The sequence below is a fragment of the Struthio camelus genome, chromosome 30 (assembly GCF_040807025.1).
Source record: "Struthio camelus isolate bStrCam1 chromosome 30, bStrCam1.hap1, whole genome shotgun sequence".
Classification (NCBI taxonomy): domain Eukaryota; kingdom Metazoa; phylum Chordata; class Aves; order Struthioniformes; family Struthionidae; genus Struthio; species Struthio camelus.
The window spans coordinates 4,199,444-4,215,656 of NC_090971.1; the positions used below are offsets into that span (position 1 = coordinate 4,199,444).

Below are 16,213 nucleotides of genomic sequence, written 5' to 3' on the forward strand. Positions count from 1 at the left end.
GGGGGGGGGGGGGCCGCGGCGCATCCCGGCCCGGCGCGGAGCCGGGCTGGGGAGGGGGCGTTTCTGGCGCGCCGTGCCCTGGGAGGGAAGGGGGAGCCGCGCTGCCGTCTCGCCCTGGGCTGGGCCAGGATGCCTGCGCTGGGGGCTGGGAGGATTTTGGCGACTACTGGAAAGCCAGAAAAACAAGGAAACGAAACTTATATAAAGAAATCATTTGTAAGCTCAGGCAGGAGGCCAGCAGCTGCCAGAACAGGAACCAGAGGTGGGACGGGGCCGCGGCGAGGGCCCCAGTACCGCGGGGCTTGGGGCGCATCGGCTGCCAGGCAGGTGCCTGCGCCCGTCCGCGCCGGGGAGCCCGGCCGAGGCTGGGGGCGCCGGGACAGGGCGTCCTGGTCCCTGCAGAGGGGTTGATGCAACCGCCCCCCCCCCCCAGGGTTGCACTGCTCGATTTACTTTTTTTCCCGCTGACAGTTGCAAAAACCCGGCAGCCTCCAGCCAGGGCACTGCCGGAGGGCAACGGGGTGGGGGGGCAGCGTGTCCCCCGCCCCGCCACAGCCGGTCGCGTGCCAGTCACCGGGGCCGTGGGTCTGGGGTGGGTGCCGTGCGTGTCCCCCCGCGCCGGCACTGGGCAGGGCGGCGAGGAAACGAAACGAGCACCTGGGTTGGGTCCTACAAAGAGACTGCTGTTTGCAGTGAGCCTTGGCAGGCCCGGGCCTTCCCGCGGGCGCTGTCCCCGCGGCCCCCACCTGCCTGGCCCGGCCAAGCAGCCCGGCCAGCCTCGGCTCTGGGGCAGGAGCCAGCCCGAGGGGCCGGCCCTGCCCCGCACGTGGCTGCGCCGCATGCCGCGCCGCTCCGTGCGCCACCCCGGGGGCCTCTGGCACCCGTTTCCATGGGCCGGGCGGGGGGGATCCTGGACCCGTTACCAGCCCCAGCAGGATGCAATCTCCAGCCCCGAGCTGGACCAGCACCAGTTGGGACCCCCCCCGGCCCCTACGCGTGCCCCGGTAACGCTATAGGGCTTTTCTCCGCAGGCCCCGCGGGAGCTGGCGCTGCCGACCCGGCGCGGGACCGGGAGTGCCCCGACATCCCCTGCGTCCGGGCTGGAGCAGCGAGCGCGGGGCAGCGCCAGACACGTGGACGGGCACGGCCTGGGCAGGTACCGGACACGTCAGCGTTGTGCGGGGCCCCGGGGTGGGGGGGGAAGGGGGTGCTGGCCCAGGGCTGCCAGCTTCGCCCCGGGCCGTTCCCTGGGCAGCATTGGCCTCTGCTGGCCGCGGCCCGGCCCCGCGCCTTGCCTCCGTGCGGCTGCAGCTCCTTCCTGCCGTCCCCGGGGTGGCTCTGGAGGGCTCTGGCGTCGCAGTTTATTGTAGGAAACCGTGAAAATACAGCAGTTATACAGTACAGAACCCATGAGAAACTACAGCAGCTCAGACGGCTCCCAGGCGCCAAGCGCCAGCCCGAGGGCCCTTGCGGTGGACGGCGGCCCCGGGCGGCAGGCAGGGATCCCTGCGGGCCCGGGCGGCCCCGGCTGCGCGCGCTGAGCACCGGCGATTTGGCACCAAACGGGGCGGTGGAACGAGGCAGGGCTGTGCTGAGCACGGCCCGCGGGGCTGGACGCCGCGCCAGCACCCACCACCCTCCGGGCCTGCGGTGGGAGCGCGAGGCGGAGGGTGCGGGTGGCGAGGGGAGGGTGCCCGTGCAGGCAGAGCCGGGCGGCAGGGCCGTTCCCGCGCGGCCCCCCGGGCTGGAAGAGCCGCTCTCCTCGGCAGGCAGCGCGGGGCAGAGCAGCTGGCAGGGCACCGCGGTCCCCTCCAGCCCAGGGAGCTGCGGGAGGGAGCCGGTGGCGGATGCGCCTGGCCGCGGGGCTGCAGCCGGGCCGGATAACTCCGTGAGCCGCATTTAAAATTAGCCATTTTTAAAAAGTCTTCCACCCTCTTTCCAGCCCAGCCTCCCCCCCTCCCCACCTCAGCTGCCTCCCCCACCCCAGCCAGTGCCCAGCCACTTTCCCCCCACTGTCACCCCGACCAGCACCTTCCCCCCACCCAGCACAGCCCCCGAGCCCCACGTCCCGCTCACCCCCCCCCTTCCTGGTCCATCTCTAGGTCCATCTCTGCCAGGACCGGCACCGCGTCCTCCCCCAGCCCTGCCCGGAGTCCCAGGTCTGAGCAGCCTGGAGCAGAGCTGGGGGAAGGGGCAACGGACGGGGAGGGGAGGGGACGGCGAAGCAGCCTCCCCCCTCCCCGTCCCACAAAACAAACACGTGGCCAGCTCCGAGCCGGGGCAGGGCTGGGTCTGCTCCAGCGTGCTCTGCTCCTGGCCCAACCGTGCCCCCCGTTACCCCTTCAGGCCCTGGAGCTCGCTTGGCAAGTAGGAAGGGGCCACAGCAGACTGTGTGGGGAGCACAGGCACGGCTCAGTCCAGCTTGGCGAAGCCCCCGATGGTCACTTTACGCTCCTGCTTGTTGGCCACCAGCTCCTGGAGATGCAGCGCACCCCCTCCGATGAAGCAGAAGGCAGGGCAGACGGGCCCGGAGCAGTCCACGCCACACTCCCAGAGCCCGCGGAAGGACACGGCATCGTAGAAGCTCACCTTGCCCTGCTCATAGTCCAGGCAGATGCCGATGCGTGGGGGCAAGGGCACGGTGCAGCCGTTGGGGTCACGAGAGGTGAGTGCTGACCCGTGGGAGAGCAAGATCTTGCCCATGCCGATGGTCAGGAAAGCATAGGGCGGAGGTGCATCCACCGTTGTGTCTTCTGCTCCGCTGTCGTGCCCGCTGTCGGGGTCGTACCTGTGGCAGGAGGACAGGTTTAGTCCTGGTGCAGACACGCTGGATGCTGGGGCCCCTGCGCTCCCACGTGCCGAAGGGCCCCGTGGGGAGGCTGGCACTGGCTGAACACGTCCACGAGGAAGGTTCCCCCCCCCCCCCCACGATCCCTGGGATCCTGGACCAGCACCTGCACTGAAGCCTTGCTCACCTGGGGCTCACCACGTCCTGCGGCACCTGGAACCACTCCTGCAGTTTGCTCTCCAGCCCTACGCCCACCTTGACCAGGTAGGAACTGGGGTCCACGCAGCAGGCCCAGTAGTTCTTGCCCTGTGTGATGGCCACGTCACCAATGACCAGGTCGATGGAAAGGTGACAGCTGGTCATGAGGCGCTCAGCAGCAAAGAGCATGGGGATGCCGGGCACGCTGCGCACGGCGCGCTGGTCCTTGCTGATGGCCAGCCGGTCCCGGTTAAAGCCCCAGCGGTTGTCAAGGAAGAAGTTCAGGACTGCGGAGAGGAAGAGAGCAAGGCAGGTGAGAAGGGGGAGCTGCTGGGGGATGGAGCGCGGGGCAGTGAACAACACGAGCGGCTGGCAGGAGGAAGGAGACGCTGCTCCGAGTTCCCGCCGGCCCCTGCCTGATCCCCTCACCTGGGGCGGGTGGCGTGTGCAGGTAGATGTCCTCACTGTACTCCCCAAACCCTGCCTTGTTGCAGCCCTTCACCCTGAGCACGTAGACGCTGTCGGTGTCCAGGTACTCCACGAGGGCGCTGGTGCCGCGCACCTCCTCCCGCCGCTGCCACAGTTTGAGCCCCTTGGCCTTGGTGTCCGTCTTGCGGTACTCCACCGTGTAGTGCCAAGCGGGCGGCGAGTGCTGCGGCAGCCGCCAGCACAGGAAGATCTGGTCGTAGGCGTAGGTGCGCTGCGTGTCGATGACGGGGGCCTCGGGCGCTGTGGGGAGAGGCACGGGCGGGCGTCAGGCGGCGTCCTCCCCGGCAGGCAGGGAGGTGGCCAGACGCAGGGAAGGGGCATTCCGGACGGACGCACAACCAGCAGGAGTCTAGGGGGATCTGACTGCAGAGACTGTGTGTAGGCACCAGAGGAGAGAGAGAGTCAGGGAGACAGAGGAGCTAGCTGCTGTGAGGCTCCAGGGACCAGACAGGCTGAGTGCAAGTCGGGGGGAGGGAGAGAGAAAGAGAGAGAAAGAGAGAGAGAGGATGGAGACAGCAGGAGAGGAGGAGGGGAAGAAGATGGGGATGGCAGAGTGGTGTGAAGATGTGAGTGCACTTGGAGCAGGGAGTCAGGGGTGGGAGAGAGAGGCTGCGAGATGAGGGGATGGGAGGACAGAAATGGGGTGAGGAGGGGACAGGGATGGCAGGAGGAGCAGCAGCAGATGGAGGGAAGGGGGCAGATCGGGGATGGAGGTTGGGAGCAGAGCCACCACCTGCCACCACCAGCGGGCAGGACAGGGATGGAAGAGGATGGCAGCAGAGCAGGGATGGAGGGATGGGGCAGGAATGGGGATGGAGGGATGGAGGGATGGAACAGAGAGAGCAGGGGTGGCTCTGGGGCAGGGGAGTGACTTGCCTCAGTTACTTCAGTGACGACTCAGCAGCGGCCGCAGCCTATAAACAAAGAGAGGTAGAAGCAGGTCTGAAAAGTGTTGCCAGCCGGTCCTGGCAGGGCCCACGTGGCACCTGCCCTGGGGGAAGAGCGCCTGCCCTGCACGTGGGCCCGAGGCCTGGGGCCGCCTCCGCTCAGCACTCACCCTCCTGCAGTGCGGCTGCCGGCAGCCGGCACCGCGGCCCTGCCTTTCCTGCCCCCTCGCCCGCAGCCCCGGCGCAGGGCCGGGCCGGGGCAGGGATCGGATCACCTCAGGGCCTGCTGGGGCGGGGGCCATCCCTGACGGGGAGGGGAGCGGGCAGATTGGCGAGCACCTGCCTGGAGCGCAGCCCTTCGCGCCCGGGGCTCCGCGGGAGGACACAGGCCAGGCGGGCACGGAGCTGCTCTGCCCACAGGGGCTGCGCCTGGCACAGGGCACAGCCGGTGCCATCGGGTGCCAGGGTCCTGCTGCGTTTACCTTTGATGAAGGCCAGGTCTGTGAGCAGCTTCAGTTCCCTACTGACATCCAGCTGGAAGTGGCTGAAGGAGGCTGTGGCCGCAGGCCGGAAGCTCTGCAGCGAGTCCGTGGCCCTGAGGATCCTGTAGTACAGGAGAGCAGGGATGTGGGGGTGGCATATGGGGGCAACCAGAGACTCCTCAGGCCCTCAACCGCCTCCGCCCCGTGGGCAAACACTGCTAGCTCGGGCGCTGAGCCCAGGCACGAGCACACGTCCATCCCAGCTCCTGTGGGGTACCTGTTGTGCAGCTGCTTGGCAGCCTGGACGAAGCAGGGGTGGTCGGTCTCCTTCAGCACCTCCTGGGCGTAGCCCACCATGCCCGAGTTCTCCAGCATGGCCTGGTGCTCTTGGATCTGGTAACGGAGGCTGGCCAGCCGCTCCTGCTGGCACTCCTCGATTGCCTGCAGCAGGGACGCCCGCTTCTCCTCCAGCATCGCGCACAGCCCCTGGATCAGCTGGGACACCTCCTCCTTGGCCTGCGACCCGTTCGCCTGCCGAGTGCAGCCCAGTCAGCACGCGGCATGGGCTTCCCTCCCTCCCCACGCCAGAAACAGGCCGGGGAACGGAGAGCGGACCAGCCAGGCAGTGCCATCGCCCGCCCGAGAAGGCCACCCTCTGGGACCGGTGAGCACCTCGTGCCCTTACCTCTGTGTGCTTCACTGTTTCCTCCAGCTCAGCAATCTGCGTCTGCACCGTGTCCTGGCTGCTCAGGATGTACGCAAGGCTCTTTGTCAGCTTCTCCTGCAAGGAACGGGAGAGGAACGAGGCCAGTCACAGCCAGCCCCGTACGCCTCCGATCCACCTGGGCCTGGCCAGCACAGAGCAGCATCGACGCTGCAGCAAACCAAGCCCCGGCCCCATCTGCGCTGAGAGCTGCTGGGAGAAGAGCCCACCCAGCCTGTGACCCGATTGCCTTCCCGTCGAGCCCTCCCGGCAGCACCCTGCATCCCCGTAGAGGATCCTGCCCCTGCCCCATCCGCGCAGCCTTGCATCCCAGCTGCCCTCACCCTGAGTGCCTGGTAGGCGCTGAGCACGGGGGTGATCTTGTGGCTGGTGTGAGTGCGTCGCACACGGCAGAGCTGGCACACCAGGCGCTGACAGGTTTTGCAATAGTGAGTCACCTCCTCCTTGTGCTCTGGGCACATCAGACCCTGCACGGACACAAAGAAGTTCAGCGGGGTTTCGCCTCCCTGGCCAGCCCCTTCGGGGTCTCCTCCCCGGCATGTCTGTCGTGGTGCCAGGAAAATCCCAAAGGGGAAAGACCTCAATGGAGTGGGTGCACGGTGCCTGCGCTTCTGCCAACCCTCCCCAGCACCCTCCAAGGCAGCGCGCCCATCTGGTTTGCCCCGGGGAGGCGGTACCTTGGGGCGGAAGGTGAGAGTGGGCGGTGTGGGCTCATGCTGAGCCTTCTGGGTCCCCCAGGGGTGGTAGAGCTTGAAGCACTCGTTGCAGAAGCTGGACTTGCACTCAGTGCAGCCCTTGGTGGCCTCCAGCTGCGGGGGCTTGCAGAACTGGCACATGATGGCGGCGCTAATATTGATGGTCTGGCGGTACCGCTCCACGATCCGCTCCAGCGTCAGGTTGCGGAAGAGGCTGCCCAGGCCCCGCTCGCCCAGGTCCACGTCCCGCTGGCAGGCCGGGCAGGGGAAGCTGATGGTCTGGGGATGCACGGTGCCTCGCTTCCGCCCGGGGTAGGTGCCGAAGCCTGCGGGAGGCCAGGGAGGGATCAGGCGCTGCTCGGCCGTCCCACCTCTGCCCTTGTGTGCCCCCGGTTCCCGTGGGGATGAGCGGGACCCCTCTGCTCTGCTGGGGGGCTGTGGGGATGAGCGGGACCCCTCTGCTCTGCCGGGGGGCTGTGGGGATGAGCGGGACCCCTCTGCTCACCCCGGGGGGCCACAGGGGTGAGTGGGGCCCCTTGACTCACCCCGGGGAGGAGCGGGACCCCTCTGCTCACCCCGGAGGGCTGTGGAGATGAGCGGGACCCCTCCGCTCTGCTGGGGGGGGCATGCCAATGGGGGTGAGTGGGACCCCTTGGCTCACCGAAGGCGCAGGCCAGCGGGGATGAGCAGGACCCCTCTGCTCATCCCGGGGGGGCCCCTCTGCTCAACCTGGAGGGCCACGGGGAGGAGCGGGACCCCTCTGCTCAGCCCAGGGGGGCCGTGGGGAAGAGTGGGACCCCCTCGGCTCTGCCGGAGGGGCATGCCAATGGGGGTGAGCGGGACCCCTCGGCTTTCCTGAGGCGCAGGGAGGCCGGCGGGGGCCCGTCGGACGCTCTCCTCCCTCCCCCCCACCCCGTCGCCGCCGCCCGCAGCCCACCTGACTTGAGGAGGCGGTCGAGGCGGTCGGGCTTGGGTCCGGCGCGGCGGGCCAGGCGCGGGCTGCGGGTGGCGGGCGTGGAGGCGGGCGAGGAGGGCTCCGAGGCGGCGGCGTCGCCGCAGAGGTAGCCGTGCCGCACCAGCACCTCGCTGGCGCACACGTGGCACACGTTGTGCAGGCAGGGCAGCGCCAGCGGCTGCTTGTACATCTCCTTGCAGGCCGGGCACAGCAGCTCCCGCTCCATGTTCTTCATGCTGGTCTGTATTTTGGGGGGGGGGTGGACAGGGCTGAGCATCAGCCTGCGGCCTCCCTCCACCCCCTCCCCGGTGCTGCCCCCCCCCCCCATCCCGCCCCAAATCCACCGCGTTGCCATGGCGACGCCGCCCGGCACGGCCTCCCCGTAGGCCCCGGTGCTGCCCCCCCCCCAAAAAAATCCGCCGCGTTGCCATGGCGACACCGCCCCTGTAGGCCCCGGTGCTGCCCCCCCCCCAAATCCACCGCGTTGCCATGGCGACACCGTCCCGGCGCGGCCGCCCCGTAGGCCCCGGTGTTGCCCCCCCCCCAAAAAAAATCCACCGCGTTGCCATGGCGACGCCGCCCCGGCGCGGCCGCCCCGTAGACCCCGGTGCCCCGTAGCCCCCCCCCACCCCAAAATCCGCCGCGTTGCCATGGCGACGCCGCCCCGCAGGCCCCGGTGCTGCCCCCCCCCCCCACACCTCGCTCCCGCCACTCACGCTGATGCGGACGAGCGCGTCCATGATGGAGGTGAAGGTCTGCAGGTCGTCGCCCTCGGCCATGACTCCGGGCCCGCGCCCGTCCCCGTCCCCGCGGCGGCGGCGGCGGACGCCCCGGTGCGTCGCAGGGAGCGGCGGAGCCGGGGGAGGGAGGGCGGCAGTGCGCATGCTCGGGGCCGCCCGGCCGAGTGCGGCGGGGGCGGCGGCGGCGCAGTACCGCGCCCGGCCGCCAGGCGGCGCCTGAGCTCGCCGACGCGGCGCTGCCCGCGGCGCGGCTCTCGCGCATGCGCGCCAGCCCCCTCCTCCGCGCTAGTGCTGCCGTGTCCTTGCCGGAGCGGCCGGCGCTGTGCGCATGCGCGGCTGGGGTTTTCCACCCACCCCCACCCCCCCCGCCAATCCCTGCGGCGGGGGCGGGGCCTGCGCGGAGAAGCGGCGCGGCCGGACGGGCTCGGGGGCGCGCGGGCCGGGGGGAACCCCGCGGGGCATCATGGGTAACGGGGGGAGCGGCGGGGCGCCGTGGGGAGCGGGGCGGAGGAGGAGGGGGGGGGGAACCGACGGGGCGCCATGGGAACGGGGCCTGCCTGGGGCGCCGTGGTAACGGGGGACCCGCGGAGCATCATGGGAACGGGGCCTGCCAGGGGCGCCATGGTAACGGGGGACCCCCATGGGACGCCATGGTAACGGGGCCTGCCGGGGTGCCATGGTAATGGGGGCTGGTGGGGCACCCTGGTAACGGGGGACCCCATGGGGTGCCATGGTAACGGGGCCTGCCAAGGGTGCTATGGTAACGGGGACCCCATGGGGCGCTGTGGTAACGGGGCCTGGTGGGGCACCATGGGTCACCATGGTAACGGGGCCTGCCAAGGGTGCTATGGTAACAGGGGACCCCATGGGGCACCATTGGTCACCATGGTAACGGGGCCTGCCAAGGGTGCTATGGTAACAGGGGACCCCATGGGGCGCCGTGGGGCCTGGTGGGGGGCAGCCGCGGCCCTGACCCGGAGCAGCGGGGGCCCGGGCCGGCCGGCCTCAGCCGCTGCTCTGCCGCCAGCCGTGGGCACGGGCACGTCCCTGGCGCTCTCCTCGCTGCTGTCGCTGCTGCTCTTCGCCGGGATGCAGATGTACAGCCGGCAGCTGGCCTCCACCGAGTGGCTGACCATCCAGGGCGGGCTGCTGGGCTCCGCGCTCTTCATCTTCTCCCTCACCGTATCCTTTGGGGACGAGGGGCAGGGCTGGGGGCCTGGGGATCCCAGGCCATCCTGTTTTTTCCCTTAACCCTGGTTTCCAAGGCCTTCAACAACCTGGAGAACTTGGTCTTCGGTAAAGGATTCCAGGCTAAGATATTCCCTGAGAGTAAGTCTCCGGCTGCGATCGTGAGGCGGGGGGAAGGAAGGTGAACGCGCTCTCTTTTCTGAAGCTGTTCGATGTACAGACCCAAGTCAGGGCTGTCCCTGGCCCTGCTAGCAGGAATCAAGGGAGAGCTGGGTTTGTGAAGGACGCGCAGCAGGTCAGCTCTCCGCTTTTATGGTTACCTCAGCCCTAACCTGTAGAAACAAAGGCTCCCAACCCAAATCGGGAGGGAGACTCCACCATGATAGTCTCCCTTGAGCGCTAGCCCTGCTGTAGGGAGGTTTCTCTGCTGTTGCCTCCCTGTGGCCCTGACCCCTGCTATCCCCCAGGCTCTGGCTGATGTGTTGGGGCTGTGTGACTGTGTCTTTGATCTCCTGTTTTTCCCTACAGTCCTCACCTGCCTCTTACTGGCTCTCTTTGCCTCTGGCCTCATTCACCGAGTCTGCGTGACCACCTGGTAAGTCCAGAGCCTGCCCCAGAGGGAGGGGTGGGGAAGCAGCCTGGCCAGTGCCGTCACGCAGCTGGGACTGCTGCCAGGGCACCCCAAAGGGCCGTGCCTGCTGCTGGCCGGAGATGGGGGCACCGGGCAGGGCAGAGACCGGCGGCCGGCCCTGAGCTCCTGCGGCGACGGGCACTGGGCAAAGCGGGGCTGTCGGTGCAGCCCTGCCGCGTTCTTCCCCAACAGCAGCGCAAGGGGTGCTGCTGTCTAGCCTGTTCTTTTCTCCCAGCCTCATCTTCTCCATGGTTGGCCTCTACTACATCAACAAGATCTCCTCCACGCTCTACCAGTCTGCAGCACCCGTAGCTGTTCCCACCAAAGCTGTTGGCAAAGGCAGGAAGAGGAATTGATGTCCCATGGCCCCTCTCCAGGGGCGGCCTCCTCACCTCCAGCCTGGACTCGGACTCTGAGCCAACCAATAAAGCAGTCTCTTTGTAACTTCTTGTCTGCAGCTCCTTCAGGTTGAGTTCCCTTGACAGCGGCTCGGGGCCCCCGCTGCCAGCTGGCAGCCCGGCTTTCTTACAGTGCTTTGCATTCACGCGCGGTGCCGCAGAGAGTGGCTGAGAATTGTCCCGGCTGCTCTTCCAGGTGTGAACCTGGCCGTGGTGGAGCCTGGGGTGCGTTTTCCACCCTGCTGGGTGCCCGAGGCAGGGGTTGTGGCAGTGCGGGAGACCAGCGAGGGCTGGCAGGCTGGTGTCGCTCTGCCTCTGCAAACCCCGGTCTGTCTGGGGAGGGAGGAGCGCTGGCAGACGTGCCTCTTGGTGCTGACTCTGCCTGACCCCGCGGAGCCCTCAGCCTCCAGGGGCGGCAGCTCTCTGACACGTTCCCGGGGAAGGGTCAGCGAGGATCGCTGCCCCGGGCTGCAATTAGCTGCGTTCCCGGGGGAATCCACACCGCGCTGCTCCTCGCTGCGGAGGGGTGACCGTAGGACGCAGGGCTGCCTGGGCTGGGTGCGCGGCGCCATCCAGGGCCTCCTGCTGGCTTGGGTGCTCAGGGGGAAGAGGAGGTTTCCCTTCCCGAGGACAGCACTCGCTGTGTTTGTAACTTCATCGGCAAGCAGAGGCGACATCTGCCAGTGCTGCGAGCAGTCCACACCCCTTCCACGGCCCGCTGGGGCCATCTCCCATCCACGTCGCCAGCTGCGGCACGGTGCTTTCTGGCTGGCTGCGCTGTAAAACACGGCCTGCAGCCGGGGGGGCTCCGGGAACGGCCCCCGCTGCGGGTTGGTGCGCGGCCGGGGAGGCTGAGCGGGGTGCGCGGCTGGGAGTCCGGGGGTGCGCGTGTGAGCCCAGCCTGTCTGGAGCGGCCCAGATGGTCTGTGATTCAGCGCCGAGGAGGGACGGGAAGCCGGGATCTTCCCTGGCGCATCCCTGGGCGAGCACAGCCCGGGCTGGGAGGCCGCCCGCAACCCCCCTTTCGCCCGGCTCCAGCAATGAAAATGTGCTGACAACGTCTGTCTAGACCTGCAAGGCAAGGAAAATCCCAGCGGAGCCAGGCAGGTAGGAGCAGGCTCAGGCTCCAGGAGGGGATCAGCCTGGCTGGGTCGAGCTGCGTGCAGGAGCCTCCCCCAGATGGGGGGTCCCGGCAGCTGGAGGAGGGGGTGCACTGGCACCCCCAGCCCGGCCGTGGGGCTCTTCTGCAGCTGCTGCCATCCGGCGGGCGAAGGAGGTGTCGAACGAGCGCAGGCCACAGAGTGTGGACCCGTGGCCCACATCCCGGGGGGACAGAGACCCCTCCACGGCCCTCGCCTTGCAGGGGGGGCATCCCTGCTGCCCCGGCTGGCCCAGGAGGAACGGGAGCATGGGCAGGACGTGAGGGGAGGACCCGGGGAGCCACCGGCAGCGTGCGGGTCCAGGGCCTGGGACCCGATGGCATGGGGCCACACGGGTGCCGGCCCTCTTGCTCCATGTGCTGTGCTGCCCACGGCGGCCTGGCCGGGCTGCAGGCTGCGTCAGGGCCTGCTGGGCTGCAGCCCCGGGGCTGGGAGTGACCGTGGGGCTGGGGGACTCTGGAGATGAGGGACCCTGGAGCCAGGGGGACCCTGGGGACAGGGGACCCTGGGGCCGGGGGGACCCTGGAGCTGGGGGGACCCTGGGGCCGGGGGACCCTGGGGCTGGGGGGACCCTGGAGCCAGGGGGACCCTGGAGATGAGGGACTGTGGGGCTGGGGGGACCCTGGGGCCGAGGGGACCCTGGAGATGAGGGGACCCTGGGGCTGGGGGGACCCTGGAGATGAGGGACCGTGGGGCTGAGGGGACCCTGGGGCTGGGGGGACCCTGGAGCCGAGGGGACCCTGGAGCTGAGGGACCCTGGGGCTGGGGGGACCCTGGAGCCGGGGGGACCCTGGAGATGAGGGACCCTGGGGCTGGGGGGATCCTGGAGCTGAGGGACCCTGGAGCTGGGGGGACCCTGGAGATGAGGGACCCTGGGGCTGGGGGGATCCTGGAGATGAGGGGACCCTGGGGCTGGGGGGATCCTGGAGCCGGGGGGACCCTGGGGACAGGGGACCCTGGGGCTGGGGGGACCCTGGAGCTGGGGGGACCCTGGAGATGAGGGACCGTGGGGCTGAGGGGACCCTGGAGCTGAGGGACCCTGGAGCTGGGGGGACCCTGGAGCCGGGGGGACCCTGGAGCTGGGGGGACCCTGGAGCTGAGGGACCCTGGGGCCGGGGGACCCTGGAGATGAGGGATCCTGGAGCCGGGGGGACCCTGGAGCCGGGGGGACCCTGGAGCTGAGGGACCCTGGGGCCGGGCTCGGGGCCGTGGGAGCGGCTGGTGGCCGAGGCCGGCTCCCACGCCTGCCCGCCGGCCGGACGCGGAGGAAACCAGGTGCTTCCTGCCGCCGCGGCCGCCGCCAACAAAGCGCGGCGGCTTCCTGCGGGCACCGGGGCCGGCGCGGGGCTGCTGCCCGCCGCGTCCCGCCCCGCCCGCAGGGGGCGCCCCGCGCATGGCTGCCGGGGGCGGGGGCGGAGGGCGGCTCAGCGCATGCGCGCTGCGACGTGGCACTGAGCCGCTGCGGACTACAGCTCCCAGCGCCCCCCGCGACTGGCGGCGCGCGGGTGACGTCAGCTTCGCGACGGGAGAGAGCGTGCGAGCTGCGCTGGGCCGAGCCAGGTGGGGACGGGGGGGCCGGGACCGGACCGGGAGCGGTTCGGGGGGAGGGGACGGTCCCGGGGGTCGCTACCCGGGGGGACCCGCAGGGGACCCAGGGGAGGGTCGGTACCCGGTCGCGGCCCGGTTGTGCGGGGCCTGGAGGGGGGTCGGTACCCGGTCGCGGCCCGGTTGTGCGGGGCCTGGAGGGGGGTCGGTACCGGGTCCCGGTCCGGTTGTGCGGGGCCTGGAGGGGGGTCGGTACCGGGTCCCGGTCCGGTTGTGCAGGGCCTGGAGGGGGATCGGTAGCAGGTCCTGGTCCGGTTGTGCAGGGCCTGGAGGGAGGTCGGTACCAACTGCTAGTCCGGTTGTGCAGGGCCTGGAGGGGGGTCGGTACCGGGTCCCGGTCCGGTTGTGCAGGGCCTGGAGGGGGATCGGTAGCAGGTCCCGGTCCGGTTGTGCAGGGCCTGGAGGGGGGTCGGTACCAACTGCTAGTCCGGTTGTGCGGGGCCTGGAGGGGGGTCGGTACCGGGTCCCGGTCTGGTTGTGCAGGGCCTGGAGGGGGATCGGTAGCAGGTCCTGGTCCGGTTGTGCAGGGCCTGGAGGGGGGTCGGTACCAACTGCTAGTCCGGTTGTACGGGGCCGGGAGGAGGTTCGGTACCGGGTCCTGGTCCGGTTGTGCGGGGCCGGGAGGGGGGTCGGTACCAACTCCCAGTCCGGTTGTATGGGACTGGGAGGAGAGTCGGTACCGGATCCCAGTCCGGTTGTACGGGGCCAGGAGGAGAGTCGGTACCGGATCCCAGTCCGGTTGTGCGGGGCTGGGAGGAGGGTCGGTAACGGATCCCAGTCCGGTTGTGCGGGGCCGGGAGGAGGGTCGGTACCAGTGTGAGGTGTTGGGACGCTTCGGTCCGGTAGCGGGTCCCGGCCCGGTTGCGCGGGGCCCGAGGGAGGCGCGGGGCCGGGTCGCGGCACGGCGGGCTGGGGCGGTTGGGCGCGCCGCAGGCGCCGGCTCACGGCTTCTCTCTCCGCAGGCCGCCATGACCAAGCTGGGGCAGTGGCTGTGGGGCCTGGCCCTGCTGGGCTCGGCCTGGGCCGCCCTGGCCCTGGGGCCGCTGGGCCCGCGCGTCCCGCCGCCCTGCCGCCAGGTCCTGCTGCCCCTGCCCGTCTACCTGCTCGTGGCCTTCGGCTGCTACTCCCTGGCCACCGTGGGCTACCGCCTGGCCACCTTCAACGACTGCGAGGAGGCGGCCGCCGAGCTGCGGGAGCACATCGGGGCGGCGCGGGCCGACCTGCGCCGCCGAGGACTGCGGTTCTGAGCGCGCAATAAAGCCTGGCGACGGGGGGGCTGCCCCGTGCGGCGCGTGAGTCGTCCCCCCCTCCGTGCGCGGCCGCCCTGGGTCGGTGGGGTGGGGTGGGGGGGGCTCCACGCGGAGGGAGGGTTTCCGCTCCTGGTGCCGCCCCGCCAGGGCGGCCGGGCGGCTGCTCTGCCTTGGCCCGTTGGGTGCCGGAGCCGGGCTCCGGAGGCAGCGGGGACGGGAGCGGGGCTGGCCTCCTCGCAGGCCTGGAGCGCTGCCGCCCCTCAGATGTGGTTCCAGCCCGCAGAGGAGTCATCCCGACTGTCTCCAGCGGCAGGAGGAGAGAGCGTGTCAGGGTGGAGCGGGCGGCTCAGCCTTTAAAATGCAGAATGCCCCGAGCCTGCGGTCTCCCCCCACCCCGGCTTGCCAGGGCGGCTGAGCCCGTGCCCGGGGCTGCTCCCCGTTCCTGGTGAAGGTTGCGGGGCGGCTGCTGCCCTGCCCCACGCCTTTTTGGGAAGCAGGAGGCGGCTGCCGGCTCCGGAGCACCCCACAGGCTCGCCCTGGTGCGGGGCCGGCGCTGCTGGTGCAGGGGCGAGAGCCTCCTCCCAGCTGGGCGCCGGGACCCTCGCCGCTCGCCCGGCTGGGAGCGCTGCGCTGCGCTGCGCTGCCGGTGACGCATGCCGGGGCCTGCCTGCCTGGCAGCCTCCCCGGCTGCTTCGCATACCAACCAAAGGACTTTCTTGTTTTTAATTATCGGCTGCGCATCCTTCTGCAAAAAAAAAAAAAAAAAAAAAGGAGCAGTTGGTATTGTAAGGGAGGACTCGGGCTAATTAGGAGGAGCGACTAATTAGCTGTTTCCTGAGCAACAATGGCAGCTCGGAGCAGAGGGGGGCAGCTCCTGCAGTCTCGCCCCGGCGTGGCTGTCGGGTAGCACCACCTCGGCTCCCCGCCTCGGCTGCGGGGAGCTCGCGCGGCCCGTCGGACGGCGGGGGGTTATAGCGAGGGGTGGACCGGCAGCGGTCCCTGCCCCGTCCGGGCAGCGGGTGAGAGCGGCAGCCCGCCCCGTGCGGCGAGAGCCTCTCCCGGCCCGCTGCCGGCGCTCGCGTCCCCAGCGGACGCTCTGCACGTTCTGGCCTCGCGCGTGGGGAGCGGGCCGCGTCCCGGCCGCTCCTCCCAGCCGCTCGCGGCACATGCCGGCCGGGGCGACCGGGCGGCAGCCGAGTTTCTGCCCGCTGCGTCACCGGGGGAAGCTGCCCTCCTCTTTGCTGTTGTCCTCCCGCGCTGCCACCGCGGCCTCCAGCCCGGACGGGTGGTGGTTCCTCCCTGCTGGGAAACGAGTCTGCTGAGCCTCTGCCAGCGCGCGCGCGCCCCGGCGGCGAGCGCCCGGGGCAGAGACACCTGCAATCGCAGCTGTAAACGTCGAGGGGAACGCACCGAAGGAGCTTCCCCGAGGGCCGGGAGTGCGCAGGCCGCGGCAGCAAGACGGAGCACGCCGGGGAGGCCTGGCAGCGACGGCGGCTGCTGCTCGGGGCCGGGCGCGCTGGAGTTAATCTTTTCCTGCAGCCACCGTTCTCGCCCAGGCCCTGTTTTTGTCACAGCGGGGACGCTTGCCTGCCTATTGATTTTTCCCAGAACGCGTCCCAAGGTGCAAACGAGCGTGAGTGCCTGAGCGGTAGCGCAGGCTCGGCCAAATTCCTGGTAACTGCTTCCTTAATCCCGCCTGCGTCATCCGGGCTGGAGGATCGTGCCTGCACCAAGTGACCTGCCGGCGGAGGGGGCAGGGAGGCTGCCGAGGGACGGAGCCGGCCCTGGGCGCGGGAGGCCGGGCTCCGCCGGTCCCCGGGGGCTCCCGTTTCCTACGGATCACGCATCTGGTGTGTAACTTTGTAATCTGAACTTGCTTCTGTCCAGCTGGCGATGCGATTGCCCGATAACTTCATTCCAGATCATTGTTAATTCATTAATTGAGTTTGATTCAGTTCCAGCTTATCGCCTTGATTCGATGTGCACGTTCAATTGCCGTGGTTTTTTAGGATGTTAATTGATT

The 16,213-nt window shown here is 69.8% G+C and overlaps 3 protein-coding genes and 2 long non-coding RNA genes across 12 annotated transcripts; 4 read left to right on the forward strand and 1 right to left on the reverse strand.

Moving 5' to 3' along the window:
• The first annotated feature begins 209 nt into the window (after window positions 1-209).
• On the forward strand, window positions 210-5,691 carry LOC138062946 (uncharacterized). Of its 5 annotated transcripts, none has more exons than XR_011136644.1 (7): window positions 210-262; window positions 1,032-1,156; window positions 2,473-2,665; window positions 2,798-3,052; window positions 3,137-3,299; window positions 3,481-3,681; window positions 5,557-5,691. It is a non-coding gene; the product is annotated as an uncharacterized lncRNA (long non-coding RNA). The 5 variants fall into 5 exon arrangements; XR_011136643.1 differs by having other exon boundaries at window positions 234-323; XR_011136647.1 differs by having other exon boundaries at window positions 234-323; window positions 2,823-3,052.
• On the reverse strand, window positions 1,260-8,066 carry TRIM46 (tripartite motif containing 46). Of its 2 annotated transcripts, XM_068922325.1 has the most exons (10): window positions 7,935-8,066; window positions 7,201-7,459; window positions 6,246-6,589; window positions 5,892-6,035; window positions 5,530-5,625; window positions 5,122-5,375; window positions 4,845-4,966; window positions 3,416-3,715; window positions 2,976-3,273; window positions 1,260-2,788 (listed from the first exon to the last, which is right to left on the reverse strand). In XM_068922325.1, exons 1-10 carry the CDS (start codon window positions 7,995-7,997, stop codon window positions 2,413-2,415), a joined length of 2,256 nt encoding a protein of 751 aa, XP_068778426.1. In that variant the 5' UTR covers window positions 7,998-8,066; the 3' UTR covers window positions 1,260-2,412. The 2 variants fall into 2 exon arrangements, with proteins under 2 accessions (XP_068778426.1, XP_068778425.1); XM_068922324.1 differs by lacking the exon at window positions 7,935-8,066 and having other exon boundaries at window positions 7,201-7,573.
• LOC138062947 (uncharacterized) lies at window positions 5,864-7,558 on the forward strand. Its single transcript, XR_011136648.1, has 4 exons — window positions 5,864-5,996; window positions 6,083-6,258; window positions 6,337-6,575; window positions 7,419-7,558. It is a non-coding gene; the product is annotated as an uncharacterized lncRNA (long non-coding RNA).
• KRTCAP2 (keratinocyte associated protein 2) lies at window positions 7,933-10,221 on the forward strand. Of its 3 annotated transcripts, none has more exons than XM_068922449.1 (5): window positions 7,933-8,051; window positions 8,986-9,140; window positions 9,224-9,287; window positions 9,675-9,741; window positions 10,013-10,221. In XM_068922449.1, the coding sequence occupies exons 2-5, from the start codon at window positions 9,048-9,050 to the stop codon at window positions 10,131-10,133; spliced, it is 345 nt and encodes a 114-aa protein (XP_068778550.1). In that variant the 5' UTR covers window positions 7,933-8,051; window positions 8,986-9,047; the 3' UTR covers window positions 10,134-10,221. The 3 variants fall into 3 exon arrangements, with proteins under 3 accessions (XP_068778550.1, XP_068778548.1, XP_068778549.1); XM_068922447.1 differs by lacking the exon at window positions 7,933-8,051 and adding an exon at window positions 8,292-8,425; XM_068922448.1 differs by lacking the exon at window positions 7,933-8,051 and adding an exon at window positions 8,453-8,611.
• Window positions 10,222-10,941: 720 nt separating this feature from the next.
• On the forward strand, window positions 10,942-14,236 carry DPM3 (dolichyl-phosphate mannosyltransferase subunit 3, regulatory). The gene is made up of 3 exons (XM_068922454.1): window positions 10,942-11,282; window positions 12,808-12,895; window positions 13,903-14,236. Exon 3 carries the CDS (start codon window positions 13,909-13,911, stop codon window positions 14,185-14,187), a length of 279 nt encoding a protein of 92 aa, XP_068778555.1. The 5' UTR covers window positions 10,942-11,282; window positions 12,808-12,895; window positions 13,903-13,908; the 3' UTR covers window positions 14,188-14,236.
• The last annotated feature ends 1,977 nt before the right edge of the window (window positions 14,237-16,213 follow it).

Excerpts from the sequence above, each read along its gene's own strand:
- TRIM46 (XM_068922324.1), bottom strand. The coding sequence starts at position 7,573 with ATGGCAACGCGGTGGATTTGGGGCGGGATGGGGGGGGGGGGCAGCACC. Across the intron at positions 5,376-5,529 it reads AAACAGTGAAGCACACAGAG|GCGAACGGGTCGCAGGCCAA; the intron begins GTAAGGGCACGA and ends TGCACTCGGCAG. Across the intron at positions 2,789-2,975 it reads CAGGACGTGGTGAGCCCCAG|GTACGACCCCGACAGCGGGC; the intron begins GTGAGCAAGGCT and ends CTCCTGCCACAG.
- DPM3 (XM_068922454.1), top strand. The coding sequence starts at position 13,909 with ATGACCAAGCTGGGGCAGTGGCTGTGGGGCCTGGCCCTGCTGGGCTCG.
- KRTCAP2 (XM_068922448.1), top strand. Across the intron at positions 9,141-9,223 it reads TCTTCATCTTCTCCCTCACC|GCCTTCAACAACCTGGAGAA; the intron begins GTATCCTTTGGG and ends CTGGTTTCCAAG. Across the intron at positions 9,288-9,674 it reads GGCTAAGATATTCCCTGAGA|TCCTCACCTGCCTCTTACTG; the intron begins GTAAGTCTCCGG and ends TTTTCCCTACAG.